General features: G+C 49.9%; 1 protein-coding gene across 2 annotated transcripts in view; it reads left to right on the top strand.

Moving 5' to 3' along the window:
• The window catches only part of TTC7A (tetratricopeptide repeat domain 7A), a 204,427-nt gene that overhangs the window by 77,387 nt on the left and 112,702 nt on the right, over positions 1 to 14,338 (top strand). For both annotated transcript variants that reach the window (XM_036752040.1, XM_036752041.1), the window contains exons 9-11: positions 5,617 to 5,754; positions 7,193 to 7,276; positions 12,201 to 12,305. In XM_036752040.1, coding sequence (XP_036607935.1) covers positions 5,617 to 5,754; positions 7,193 to 7,276; positions 12,201 to 12,305 — 327 coding nt within the window. The remainder of the gene's footprint in view (positions 1 to 5,616; positions 5,755 to 7,192; positions 7,277 to 12,200; positions 12,306 to 14,338) is intronic.

The following is a 14,338-nucleotide window of genomic DNA, read 5'->3' as shown; positions in this document are numbered from 1 at the left end:
GTTGTTAGCAGAGGTTTGGGAAGAGGTTATGAATCTCTCTTTTATTTACTACTGGGAGCCACAAGCCTGACAAAACCTACCTGAGTCCCCAACTTGAAAGTCAGCTGACATGGATCCTAGTCTTAGCTCAAAAAGTTGCCTTGGATAAACCACTGCAGCTTGGGCCTTCTCTGGGCCTTTGTTTGCCCATCTTCAAAATGAGGGTAATAACACTTGCTCTGTCTATAAGAACCCTAGAACATGGAAGAGCAAGAGACCTCAGAGATGAGTCTTCAGTAATGTCTTGAGAGTCAAATGTGAGTGTCAGTAAAAGTACTGTGAAAGGGTAGAAAGTATCAGTCGGCAAGCCTTTATTAAGCACTAGTTATAGGTATATACCGGACAGTGCTGGGGATGAGGGATTCAGGGACAAAAATCCACATATTTTTTAACTTCAGAGAGCTTATATCCCAACAGAAGAAACTATATGCTCATTGATGGGTATTTTAATACAGAAGAGAGAACAAAGTAACCTTGAAGGGGGCAGAGGCAGTCGGGGGCTCTAGGAAAGAGCTCATGCACAAAGTACTACTTGGATTGAAATCTTGAAAGAAACTGGGGAATCCAAGAGAGGGGGATGTTGAGGAGGGGGCATTCTGGTCATGGACGGGGGAAGGGTGGTGGCACTGTTAATGTCAAGTGTGATATTAATATCAGGGATTATTACTTGAAGACACATTCCAAGGGGAGGTGGTTCTGGTGAAGCCTCTTTGTGTTCCTTGAGCATATAGCTTAAGCTAGCCTAAGTGACAAAGAACTGAACATTGAAGTGCTGTAGAGGGACCTTTCCCATGAGTCGAGGAAAGCTTCCTAAATGGGGTAAGATTTCAAGAGTCCGGTTAAATGAAGAGAAAGGTGTGGGGTTGATGAGCTGAAGAAAGGAGGTAGGTTCCTGCAGCAGTCCAGGCCCAGGAACAGCTCTAGCAAAGCTTTAGGTTGTCAGACTTAAGGGGGGCCATGAATCATAAGATTTAGGTCCTGAAAAGGCCTTAGGGCAGGGGTGGGGGAGGCAAAGAATGGGCCTGACCAGGGCCAGGGCTAATGCACCATGTACTATGTGTACTATGTACTGTGCTCACCTGGGCTATAGATACAAAAGTGGATCAGTCCTTGCCCTCCAAGACTGCATTTTGATGCCCTTTCCAGTAGAGAGATCTTGTTTATTAAAGAGATCTGAACTGCTTTTTTGCTCCCTTTTTCTTTCCTAAAATCTCAGCCATCTTCGCTGTTGCAGACTTGGTTGGCCTCTGTGAGATTTAAGAGGTGGCCTGTGGGTTTCCTCCATCACCCATTAGCCCCCTCCCCACTGCACACATTCTCCCCTTCCCCCAATCCTGTTGACAGCAGCTCCTGACAGAGCTGCAGCCTGGCAACCACAGCCCAGCCCAGACACCCTGCCCAAAACCATGGCAACCGTGCCACAGACAAGCTGCTCTTCCTGTGGTAAGCGCATCACACCCTCCTTCTGGCCAGCCTTGCCTTGCCAGTGTGCCTGCCACCACAGGACCCCCTGACCCAACTTCTTAGGAACTGTTTTTCCCTGAAGCTAATTTTGTGGTTCCTGGGGGCCCACAGTCTCTGACACGGAGTTGTCATCTTCTCCCTGGCAGAGTCTCTGACGTCACCCGGAGCTGGTTTCTGGCAAGTCAGAGTTCCAAGGATGACAGGAAGAGTCCATGTCTTGGAGGTCAGCTTTTTTAAGTGTCAAGATTGTCGCTAGGGTTATTCTTAGGGAAGCTAGCCAGCTGGAGTTAGGGGACTGCTGGCATTTGTCTAGCTGCGGCTCAAAGAAAGACTGCTTATTATTCCTTAAACACAACCGGGCATTTCTTACCCTGAATCTTCGCACAGGCTCCAAGCTGAAACACCCTTTCTCTATTCTGCCAAATCCTTTCTGCTTCTCTCCTTCAAAGTGCTGCTCAAAACTCACTTCTACCAGAAAACCATCTTGGGTCACTTGGCCGTGGCCTCTGGCTTATGCTGATATCACCTTTTAAGGTTTAGAAGAAAGCGCTTTGCTCACAGTAGCCACGAAGAAGTGAGTCTTACAGTTACAAAGGGGGCAGCTTGTGCAACTAGAGAGACACTGGTGAGGAATCCCAGGCTCTAGTTCCTAACCCTTCTGCCTAGACTTGCCCAGAGTCACAAAGGGAATAGATTTTAGAGCTAGAATTTGAACTCGGGTCTCTTGGTTTCAGCAGTAGTTCCCAGCCCGTTGCCCCTCCCTAGTGCTGTGATCAACTTAATCTGGTTTGTCTGAGTTTCACTTGTTTATGTGACCCTCACATCCTTCCCTCGGGCCCTTTTGCTAGCCCTTGGGTTGTCTTCCTCCCCCGGGAAGAAAAGTGAGAGTGCTCGAAGGCCAGGGACTAGTCAGTGGCTGGAGAAGCAATGGGACCAAATATGGATAGCACTGAAGGTTGATATCTGGAAGATGTGGGTTCAAATTCTGCCTCAGGAGCTTCTCCCAGGCAGGTTGCTTGGAGCCTCAGTTCCTTGTCTATCAGATGTGGGGAATCATAATAGTACCTACTTCCCTGGGTTGTGAGGACCAAATGAGATAGTGTTTGTAAAACGTTTTGCAAAACTTAAAAGCACTTCCTGCGTGTAAACTGCTGTTCCTCTTACTTCCCTCCCATCTGTAGTCAGGGGCTGCTGGAAGGTGGGGCCCAGAGATTCCTCACAAGTGTCTCCTCCTTCCCTCATCCCGGTTTGCAGGGTCCCTAGTCCAGGGCTCAGGTCCCTTGTGATGGTGGCTTGCTGGAGAGGATGCCTTTTGTAGGCAGTGACCCAGAGGCTGAGGGCGGCAGATGGAGGAGAGAGGTTGGGAGCTGGGTATGTTGTGCAGTGGAGGGGCCCAGAGGGAGCTCTGAGATCACTTTTGAGCTCTGTGGAGCCGCTGCTGCAGAGCTGTTCATTATCATTCTCTACCCCGCACCCCCACCCCTTGGGCGATGTGTGGGTGGATTTTGTTGGTAACAAGGAGAATATCACTGGCACTTCTTCTCCACCCCCTTAACCATTTGGAGGCCATGGTGAGCTCCCCATTTCTTTTGGGCCTTTGGTACTAGTTTGCCCTGGGATTGATCTGGATGCCAGATCATGTGGCTCATCCCTGGGTAAACTGGGCCAGCTTCTCCCTAGGCAGAAGAGGCAGCTGCCCACATGGTATGATTTCAAGGGGCTAGGTTGCCCCCCTCCCCCCCACCCCAAAATATCTCCCTCAGTGAAATTCACCGTTAGAGACTCATTCCTTTGGGTCTTTAAGGCTTTTCAGTCTCCCTAAGGCTCCTCCCTATTCCAGTGCAGATATAGACCCCTGGTAGTTAAGACTTCACCTGAGGGTAAGATGAGAAAGGGAGGGAAAAGGGTAGTTGCCATCTGTGTGCATGAGGGGATTTAGGCCCAGTGTTCATAATTTAGCCCCGTCCTTTTTACCCCTTCACCCTATCCCTTCCTCGGCATGGAGGGTGCAGGATCCATTGGAAAGAATGCTGGTTTGGGAATCAGGGCAGGATTTGAATCCTTTCTCAGTCTTCCCCTCTCTGATGGTTGCAGTAGATGATCTCTGTGGGCCCTTCTGGCTCCAAGCCTGTGATCTTAAGTTGAATTAAACAGAGAACGAATGGCTGACCCTGAGGTCTCCTTTTATTGGAGGAAGAAAATAGCAAGAACCCACAATTACATTATGCTTTATATTTTACAGCCCTGCAAGGTGGGGTTGTGCCAGTATTATTCTTCCATTTTACAGGTAAGGAAAGTGATCCTTAAACAGGTTGAGTGACGTATTTATGGTTGTATGACTAATAATGGTCAAAGCAGGCCTTGGGCCCAGATGTTCCGTCTCTACATCTATTTTTGTTTTCAGTCTCACAATAACAAGTGATAGCGGGATGGCGTGTTAGGACTTCAGGTTTGGAGAGCTCTGCCATGGTGCGCTGCCCTAATAGTTACCGCCTAGCTAGGCTGGCCTGGGAAGTCAGCTCCCCTCAGCCTTCCAGTCTGGCCAACTGTCCTGTTCAATTTAGGACTTAGTCTGTTGCCCCTAGCAGGGGGAATCCAATCGTAAAAGAAATGGCAGAGAGCAGATCAGCTCATTGAAAAGTATTTATTAAGCCTCAATATAACTATGGCAGGCACTGGGGATAGAGGTACAAAGAATGACACGGCCCCTACGTGGAAGGAGCGTCTCTTCTGTCTAGCTTGGCAGCATGTACAGAAATAAGTAGATGCAGAATAAATAATGAAAAATGAAGGCCGGGTAGGCCATTGCACTGGCAGTTGTGAACGATCTGGAGAGGTTTCATGTACAAGGGGATGCTTGAGCCATGCCTGGAAGCGAGAGAGCCCTGTTTAACCTAGAGCTGGCAGGGGAGAGAATTCAGGGGGAAGTTGTTTCATGTCATGCCACAAGTCAGAAGTAGGGTTCTTCCCTCTTACTCTTTTGCCTGAAAGACTTGCAGTAGAGAAGCCAAAGAGTTGTGAATGTGAGGGCAGAGAGCTGAGAGAGAAAGGAGTCTATAGTGGAGCTCAGAAGACAAAGAGTCCCTGGATGGAAGAGAGGAGGAGAGGAGGGCACACTGGGGAGGGTTCCGTAATAGGGGCAGAGCAGAAGGGAGCGTTCCCTTGGGAAGGGCAGACTTCCGTGGTGGGCTGAGGAATGGAATGATGATGGCCGATATCCAGAGAGCAGCTGGCGAGGTGGGACATAAGATGGGGGACTGGCCTTGAAATCAACAACTGAGTCCAGTCTTGCCGCAGACACTGGGCGAGTCACTTCATCTCTCTTTATTGCCGTTTCCTCAGCCACCTCCCAGAGCTTTGAGTATCAACCCACAAGTACTTACAATAATATCAACTAGCACTCATAAAGCCTTATGTAATAATAGCAGCTTCCGTTTACATAGCGCTTCACACGGCCCTCCCAACACCCTGGAGGGTAGGAGCTGTACGCTCCCCGTTGTACAGATGAGGAAGCCTAGGCCAAGAGGTTAAGTTACCTGCCCACCGTTATGTAGCTAGTAAGTGTTTGAGGGTGATTTGCACTCGGGTCTCTCTCACTTCAGATCCAGCCCTCTGTATCCACAGTGCCACCTGACTGTAGAGAGAAGGGAAGATTTTATGGGAAAGGAGAGTAGGGGTACCTGTCCTCTTTCATTACCTCTGTGTTCCTTCTGTGACAGGAAGCTGCACTGACCCTTCCCTAACTGAAAGAGTGTTTGTTGTTTTGTTTTGTTTTTAACTAAGATTGTTGGTGTTTGTAAGAGTCTGCTGTGATTTGAGGACATAAATGCAAAGCAGGTTCTGGGTCTGAGCTAGGAAGGAGGATCTAACTGGAGGCCCTGGTGCACCTTTCTCAGAAATGGGGGGCAGACGATCCAGTTTGCCCTGGGGGGTGAGAGGGTGGTTTACTGGGGGTTTTGCTCGAATTGTTGTCATGCCCAGTGCCTGGGCTTTGCTGAGGTGTGGTAGTGGCCAGGGTGCCAGGAAGATCGACATGCTTCTCGGGGTAGTCGCTGACCTGTTTGTCTCTAGGGCCTTACGTATTTTCATCCCCAAATTATCTTTCCCCTGCAGGCAACCCGGGAAGTGGTTCTGAGCCGTTCGCCAGAGCAGAAAGAAGACCGGACTGTCAGTCTCCGGGACGCCTCCACAGTCTACGACCTTCTGAGTATCACGTTGGGCAGAAGAGGGCAGTATGTCATGCTCTCTGAGGTACAGCAGTTACCGTTCCCTCCATTTCAGCAAGGCTAGTTTTTCTCTTTGGGCCCAGGCTCCTGTGACGTTTAGAGGGTTAGAGGCGAATCCAGGGAGGCAGACAAGACAGAAAAGAACCTGGGCCTGGGATAAGCCATTAGGGTGACATTTCTGTGCTGAATTTTCATTCCTCCTTGAACTCTTCTGTGTCTGTCCTCTGGAGACTGTTGACTGGGATGGAAGGTTCTGAGAGACCAAGGGAGTTAGCTTCCATACTTCCCTTGGTGGAGTTTCAAGCTGGGTGTTTAGAGTGAGAGCCAGGCCACATGCCCAGGGTCAGGAGCCGTGTGTGAGTAGCTCCTAGAAGGGCAGGTCAAGACGAGTCAACAAGCATTTGTTAAGTGCCTACTGTATGCCCCACCATCTTAAGCTCTGGCCAAGATTAGTGTTCATGAAATTGAATGGGCCCACTGTCTGTGCAACCTCTCCTGGGGTGGGATAGGCTGCACTGAACTGTCCCCATGCCCCTGTAGTTTCCCTTGTGACCATCGGCACACACCGGCCTAGGAGATGCGAAGTGGGGAGGGATTGCCCTCTCACCTCCACTTTGCTGTGCTCATGGTAATGCTCCAGCAGGCGGTTCCTGCCCCTGGGGATCATCCAGTCCTGAGCCAGCATGCGCACCTCTGCCCAGAACGGCAGGGATGTAGGTTTTCCTGAGGCTTCCCTGGACCATCCCCTAGCTCTTTGGGGATGTACTGAAGCCTCACCCAGTCTGATTGGAGGCTGTGGGTCAGCCCGCCACCCCACACCCGTTCCAGTGTCTAAGGGCTGCCTGATTTTGTCTGAAAGTTACTCTTTAATCTCCACCAGAATTGTAAATGGTTTTATTTAAGCTTAGTTTCTTTATGAAGATGGGCAGCAAAAGAGAAGGCATGATGATGATGACAGTGATGATGGCTAATATTAATCCTGCATTTATAATACTTTTAACTTTTCAGAGGCATTTTTCGGGTACTTTATTTTGTCTCATCACCACAATAACCTTGTGAGTTAGAGAGAGCTAGTGGAGTGGTTTTACAGATGAGAAAACTAAGACACGAGGAAAGGACTTAGCCACGGTCACTCAGTGGCCAAGCAGTCACAAGAGCCTGCCAATGTCCACTCATCAAAGCCCTGGGTGGGCTCTCTAGAAGGGAGCCAAATCAGTTTGTGTTGAAGTTCTTAGAGTCATAGATTTAGAGATAAAGAGATCCAACTCCTCCTTTTACAGAGGAGGAAAAGAGAGACTGCATACCTAAGAATATCTGGGGCAAGATTCCTGCCTCTAAGGCCAGTACCATCTGCTGAGCCCACCTCGCTCCCCCCAAAAGCCAGAGGAATCCAGGTGGTAGGCATCTCACCAGGATAAGCGGGAGCGCTGGAGCTGCTGACTCTGGTGCCTTTGCCTCCCCAGTGCCTGGAACGAGCCATCAAGTTTGCCTGTGAAGAATTCCACCTCTGGTATCAGCTGGCCCTCTCCATGGTGGCTTGTGGGAAGGTAAGGCCCCTTCCATCCCATGCCATCTCCTACTGCCTGCACACTGTTGTCTAGAAAGATTCCCTTTTCTTTCTCTCCTTTTCCCCTTGGGGCCAAGTAACTTGCCTGGAAAATGGATGGACATGTGGCTTTGCGGATCCTGGAATTTATTTCCTGCCTCTTGGTAGCCTCAGGGGAAAAGGAGATTTCTGCTTCAGAAGATGTACGTGTGTGTGTGTGTGTGTGTGTGTGTGTGTGTGAGTGTGAGAGAGATGCCCATTTGTGTAGTTGTGTATCTTTGGGGGTGTGGGGGAGAATCGCTATGTGCCTCCTCAACAGTACTGCTATCTCTGCATGTGTGTTCATATATGTTTACATCTGCACATGTAACATGGATGAATTTCCCCGTGGGCTCCTGGTGTGTCTGTGTCTGTGTCTGCGTTCATGACTTCTTTTACAGAAGGCAGACAGTCCTGGGTGTTTGCTCCTTGCTGCCTGGGTCGAGAGTTTGTCTCTGGGGCTTTTTGACTGAAGATTTTGAGTGAGCTCTGATGTTTGTGGGCCTGTGAGCCATGCATTAGGGGAAGGGAAAAGCCCTGGGGAGGCTAGGAGGAAGGTTGAGGCAGCTGGCCTAAAACTTGGCAGCAGGACCAGGGTGTGATGGGGTGGATTCTTCCCTCAAAAGTCCAGTGAAAAGATATGAAGGCCTCGGTTAGTTCAGGGGCTCAGACTCGAAGGTTCTCAGGCTGGGGGAGAGGAGATGGTTGGCATGCAGTGATTCTCTATCACTCAGCCCCTTTACCCTACCTCATCTTCATTCCTTACCAGGTCAGAATTAGACTTACATAAATGTTTATTTTAAGCACCGACATGAACCATGAGCAGAGAACCTTGCTTGGGCTCGAGTGTTAGGAGGGGGGGGCATTGGTGATGGGGGAGGGATGGAGGAAGTAATGTGGCATGAGGTTGCAAATTGATCTAAGAGCTGTAAATACCCTAAGCCTTTTATGGGGCTGAGGGAATTCCCTCCTCTCTGCCCCTCCCTGCCCATCTGTGCAGTATCCCTTCCTAGTCCTGAAGCATTCTCTGAGGAGGCCTCGCCTAGAATCTGCAATGCGTAATCCTGCTAATGGGGGCTAGGACAGCCATTGCCAAGCCTTCTGCAAGCCCACCATGGCTAGGTTTGGGAAGATGGGAGTGATGGGGGAGGTGGCCACTCCCCTGCTAGACCTGGGAACAAGGGAGTACAGTATTGGGGGGTATAGGAGGGGAGTGGTCTAAATAGCCTAGGCCTGGTATCTGAGGAATCCTTCAGGTAGGTGAGTGATACTGAGATCAAACTGATACCACGTGCTCCCCATTATTCCCACCCTCACTAGGCAAAAAGCCTCTGTTCTCAGAACCTGGAATTTTTGTTCACAAGTATTTATTAACAGCTCTCCATGGCAGCACTCAGTGAAGGCTGCAGAGAAACAGAAGCCCTCCACTGCCCTCTCCCTCTCCGCTGACCCCCCCACCCCCACCCTCCCAGCACACGGCCCACAAGGCTCATGCACACACACTAAGCTAGTGTGATGCAAGACCTAGGATCACAAATTTAGGGCTGGGAGGCACTTTGGAGGTCATCTAGACCTTTTATGGACTGAAAACAGAGGGTCCAAATGGTAAGTGACCTGGCCAGGGCCATCCAGGGAAGCAGCATGTCCTCTGGTCCACACCACCAGGAGAGAAACAAGTATCAGGCTCTAGGATTCAGGGTGCTAGTCTCTGACCATCCCAAGAGGGCCATCCATGGGACGTTTCTGCCAGTGTTGTGGCAGGCCTATGGGGCTCAAAGAAGTTCACAACAGCACTCTCAAGGTGGGTAGTACAGGGATAGGCACCCCCATTTTACAGGTGAAAAGACCAAGGCTCAAAGTTACTACCCTAGCCAAGATGTATTCGAGTTCTTAACACCAGAGTCAGGACTTGGCCTCAGTAGACTTGAAGTCTGGTGCTCTTTCTACACCATCTTGCTGTTGCTTCTAAAGGAATTCAGTTCAGTTCATCAGTGTTTATGAAGTGTTGACCCTGTGCACTGTAGAGACAAAATGAGACATCCCTTGCCCTCGAGGAGCTTATGTTCCAGCAGAGCCCATAGGAGACACACACATGGCTCTTATTTCATTAAACATAAGCCCCTGAGTGGTCCAGACATCCCAGGCTGGGAGAGGTTTAAGGAGAGGCAGAAGGGGAGCCTGGGTCTTGAAGGATGGAGAGGAAGAGGGTGGGGAGAACTTTGCAGGGAAGAGGAAGATCCGAGGTGGGGACAAGCAGGGCTTGTTCAGGGGACACAGAAGAGACCTGTCAGGCAGGAGTCTCCACTGCCTTGTGGACTGAGGAGGAGGAGATGAGGAGATAGGCTGGCCCGGCCCCACCCAGATGGTGATTTGGGGCTTTGACAGGTTGCCCAGGGCTGCTTGGCTCAGGATTGCTTCATGGCAGCCCTTCTGTCTTCAATGCTATCTCATGGAGTTTGGCCTCTGGCCTTGTTCCCTTCCAGGGGGGAAGCTCTGGGTTTGGGTCCTTCCTTTGGTGGGGAGGGGAGCCCAGGCACAGCCTTAGTGGATGGAAAATAGAACATGAGGGTGGTGCAGTGGGGAGAGTGTTGGACTTGGGAGTCAGGGGAACCGAGTTCTGGATCTGCCACTAAGTAGCTGGGTAACCTTGGGAAATTCACCTCACCCCTCTGGGCCTCAGGTTCCTTATTTATAAAGTGGAGATGATAATGTCTTCTCCACCTGCCTCCTCCTGGGGTGTAGTAAGGACTGAGTAAGTCTGGGTTGGGCGCCAGAGAACTGTAGTCTGACCTTGCTCTCTGGTAGTCTGTGTGACCGTGCCTCTGGGCCTCAGTTTCCTGGTCTGTCAAATAAAGGTTTTAGACCAGACAGCCTCCATGTTCCCTCTTATTGCTGAAATCCTATAGTTCATTAATAACATATAGCCATGCAATGGATGTTACTTATTTTAAATGAGCTCCAAGTTCAGGGAATGGCCTTGGACTTGAATCTCTAGATAGCTGAGTCTGTAGAAGGGGTGGAGAATCCCTCCAATAAGCTTGGTGCCTGTGTGTGGTGCCACTTGTAAAAGTGAGACTGCTGTTCTAAGGGACTGGGCCCTTTGGGTGGTGTTTTTGTCAGAGATGAACCAAAGGATTGAAGGATTTACTGTTCATTACAGCCAGCCCTTGGTTAGTCCTTGAGTGCCGAGAGAATGCCTTTGGGCGGGCTGGCGTCCTGGGATTTGGGAATTGATTCTGGGAAATGACCCTTGTCGATTACCATTCTGTTCTGTTCCTGACAGCACCATCTGAAGAGGGTGACCTGGATTGGGCTGGAAGGGGGAGGAAAGGACACTTAAGACCAAGGGAGGAGGGGGAGGCGGGGGACACTTAAGACTGCATCTCTGTCAGGAGCCTAAAGTTGGAGTTGAGGTTCCATGGCTGTGAGCGCCCCCGATAGGCCTAGCAGAAGGTTAGGCTGGGGGATATAAATATATCTGGCACATCATCCTGCAGTGATAACGGATGAGTTCCATGATTTAGGTCGCTCCTTCTGTTGGTTTTCTCAGCAAAAGCAGAGACTCAGTTGCTAGGTAACCACCATTTTTTAAAAAAGCCCCTCTCTTCTTTTGCCTGCCCTCACCCCCACCCTAGCTCCTGATTGCCGAGTCCTCAGATGACTCCTTAAATAGTATCCCTTGATGGGGATTGGGGAGGTCAAAGTTAGAGGATTCAGCATTCCAAGGATCCAGTTCCAAAGGTCAGCAGCCCCAGAGTGGGAGAAGGAAGTGCCTGAGGCTGACTAAGGCATGGGGGAGGGGGAGGATCTTGGGTGCCACAGACCCTTGCCCTCTTCTCCTCCCCTTCTTCCTAAGTCCCCACCCTGCCCAGCACTACACTTCAAAGGCTGCTGCTGCTAAAACATCCTGACTGGGTTAGGCCCTGCTTGTGTCATGGCTACAGAGGCCCGAGGAAGAGGGGCAGCTTTGGGGAAGCAGCCATGGTTCACTTTCTATCTGGCCTTCAAAGCCCTCCTCTTCTCTGATGACTGCAGCTCATACTGATCTTGCCATGCTCAGGACTCAAGTAGTATTTGGAAGCTGTACCATACAGTAAAGCATGTGAGCATAGACTGCTTCGTCTGATCTGTCACTGCGTTTCTCCAGCTAGACTCTAAGCTCCTGGAGGGCAGGGAAGAAAGGCAATTCCCTTCCTTCATCTGGTACCACATGTTCTCCCCGACTGGTCCATCAAGCTATTAGTGAGGAGAGAGTTTCTGTTCTATGTTTCCTTCTATTTTTCCCTTTTCTTGTATCCTCCATAGTGCCTATAACAGGACTGAGCACTTAGCAGACAACTTCATACATGCTTACTGAATTGACTTGAAAAGCCTGTAGTAGGCCAGAGGGCCCAGGGAATTGTTTGCCCAGTGGGCCCATGATAGGGAAAAGTTATTTGGCATCATAGTGTAGGATGGAGAGTGGAAGAGCCAATGTGGAAGGCCTGCCACCACACTCTTAGGAGAATTGTTGCTTGGGTTGTCTTGGCAGAGGAGAGGACAGTGAGCTTGGAAGAACCATGGGAAAGAAGGATCTGTAGGCCTCAACTCCCTTTCTCCGCACATTCTGAGCCTCTGATGATGTTTGCAGTCCTGTATTCTGGGGGCGGGGTGCCTTTGTTGTGGTATGTGAGTGGGTGCCTGTTGTGTATGTGACATGTGTGCTATGCCTCTTTGTGTACACACATGGGCACCTATATATGTGTTTGTGTGCGCACATACATGTGTGTAGCCCTTTTAGATGGCTGAGACAAGTCCTCGGGGAGCTGGGTGGCTCCCGTAAGCTGTAGCTACTACTGAAGGCCCTGTGAGTGACACCATCTCCACCTTCCTTCTTCATTTGGCAGTCGGCATATGCTGTGTCAGTGCTAAAGGAATGCTCAAAGCTTCGCCCTTGTGATCCCACTGTGCCCCTCCTGGCTGCCAAGGTCTGCATCGGGTCCCTGCACTGGGTAAGTAAATGAGCTCATGTCTCCTAATGGGAAGATAGCAGCTCCAAGGACGCATCCTTATCAGTGCCTCGTGCCTTGGGATGGGGCGTGTGTATCTATGTTGGGGTGTCTGAAGGCACCACGTGTGCCTGGGGCATGTTGTCTTCCCTAGGGGAGATGTGTTGTGAGTGGACAGTAAGGGACAGGGAAGGGCTTTTTGCATTCCTGTCAGTCCTGGTGACCTGAGAGGGATCCCTTGCAAGGGCAGTTTGTTTGCTAGCTCTGGCATTAACTAACTAGCTGTGTGACCTCAGCCCAGAGCTTCAGTTCTTTGGGCCTCAGTTTTCTCATCTGTGTAATGGGGGGTGGGGAGAGGGAACAGGAAGCCCTTTGGGCTCTTGGTATTCTACAGTTGTGTTTGGTGATATTGTATAAAGGGAGGTTGGGATCCTATTGGACTGCCCAGACCCTTCATCCCTTGTGGTGGTCAGAGTGGTCTCCTTGATCTCATTCCCGTTGTCTGCTCTGTATGTGTCAGGGCATTCACAAAAGGTAGAATCATCCTATTTGCAGAGGACATAAAGTTGGGAGGGATAGTTAAAACACTGGATGGTAGTAAGGATCTAAAAAAGATCTTACCAGGCTAGAGGATTGGGCTGACTCTAATAAGGTGAAATCCAGTAGGGATGAATGTAAAATCTTACCAGGCTAGGGGATTGGGCCAACTCTAATAAGATGAAATCCAGTAGGGATAAATGTAAAATCTTACCCTTGGCTACAAAAAGCCAGCATCCCAAGCCTGGGGTGGGCATGAGGAGACCACAGGTTTTCAGCCAGAAGACCTGGCTCCTCTTGGTCTTGGTCTTAGGCAGAATTTCCAGGAATGAGATCAGTCCCGCTATCTCTCTTCTTTGGGGGCCATGTCTAATAGATTGCATTTGGTTCTGGTTGGTTGCTGTACTTTCAGAAAGACATGGATAAGCTGAAGAGGGTCTGAAGGAGGGCAGCCAAGATGGGGAGGGGCCCTGGGGTCTGTGTCAGGAGGATCAGGGGAAGCCCCTTGGCATGTTTTTTGGGCTAGGGAAGAAGAGACTCAAAGCAAGCATGGACGGCTCTGGGATACTTGAAGGGCCATGCTGTGATGAGGGATCAGCCTTCTTCTGTTTGGTCCCAGAGGGCACAAACAGAATGAACAGGTGATATTTGCAGAGGTAGATACAGGCTTAATGTCAAGGCCAACTTCCTGATGAGCTCAAGCCATCTCAGCGTGGAATCAGCTGCCTGCAGAGGGGTTAGGTCCTAACCTCCTGAGAGACTTTGAAGTCAGAGCTTCAAGGGTCACTCGATGTGTTATGATGCTGATTCTTTTCAGGTATGGGTTGGACTAGATAGTTTGAATGGGAAGATTCTGGGAGAAGGGAGAGAGGACAGAGAGTGCAGCTTGTCCCAGGAGGTAGAACTCTCTTCGCTTGATGCCTAGAACCTGGGGACGTGCCCTGGTGTCCAGTGTTTCCCAACTCAGTGAGGTTGGTTAGAGCCTGCTGTCAGGACAGCAAAGCCTTGGCCCAAATTCCTCTGGGCATTGCCATGGAGAAGAAGCATCTGAGGCTGGCTGTGACCAAAGTAGAAGAAGGGGAGAGAAGGATGCCGAAGGCGGGCAGGCAGGCAGGCCTCACTGCTGTCCTGGGGAAGGATTCCTGAGTTTTTTGAACTTCTGTTACTGTGTGTTGTTGCCTTGTTTTTATTTAATGTTGTTTTGGCAGGGAGGGGGGTGGAATTATTAAATTCTAGTGGTGCTTTTTCAGAAACCGCCGCAGTTCTTCTTCCAGGATTGCCTCTTTCCTCCATAGAATCCTCTCTTGAAACAAAGAAAAACAATTGAGTAAAAATAATCAAATACGATATCGCTGGACTGCTTTGTTCCCTTCTTTTTCTTGCTTTCTTTTTTTTAAACAAAGCATGGCTCGTTGGATAGGGGATAGAGGAGGGAACTGAAAACAAAGGATATAAATAAAAATATTAAATAAATATAAGCTTAAAAAAGCCACACACAA

This window comes from Trichosurus vulpecula, chromosome 3 (genome assembly GCF_011100635.1).
Source record: "Trichosurus vulpecula isolate mTriVul1 chromosome 3, mTriVul1.pri, whole genome shotgun sequence".
Taxonomy (NCBI): domain Eukaryota; kingdom Metazoa; phylum Chordata; class Mammalia; order Diprotodontia; family Phalangeridae; genus Trichosurus; species Trichosurus vulpecula.
The sequence above is the reverse complement of the archived record's forward strand: the minus strand, read 5'-3'. Positions and strand labels throughout refer to the sequence as shown.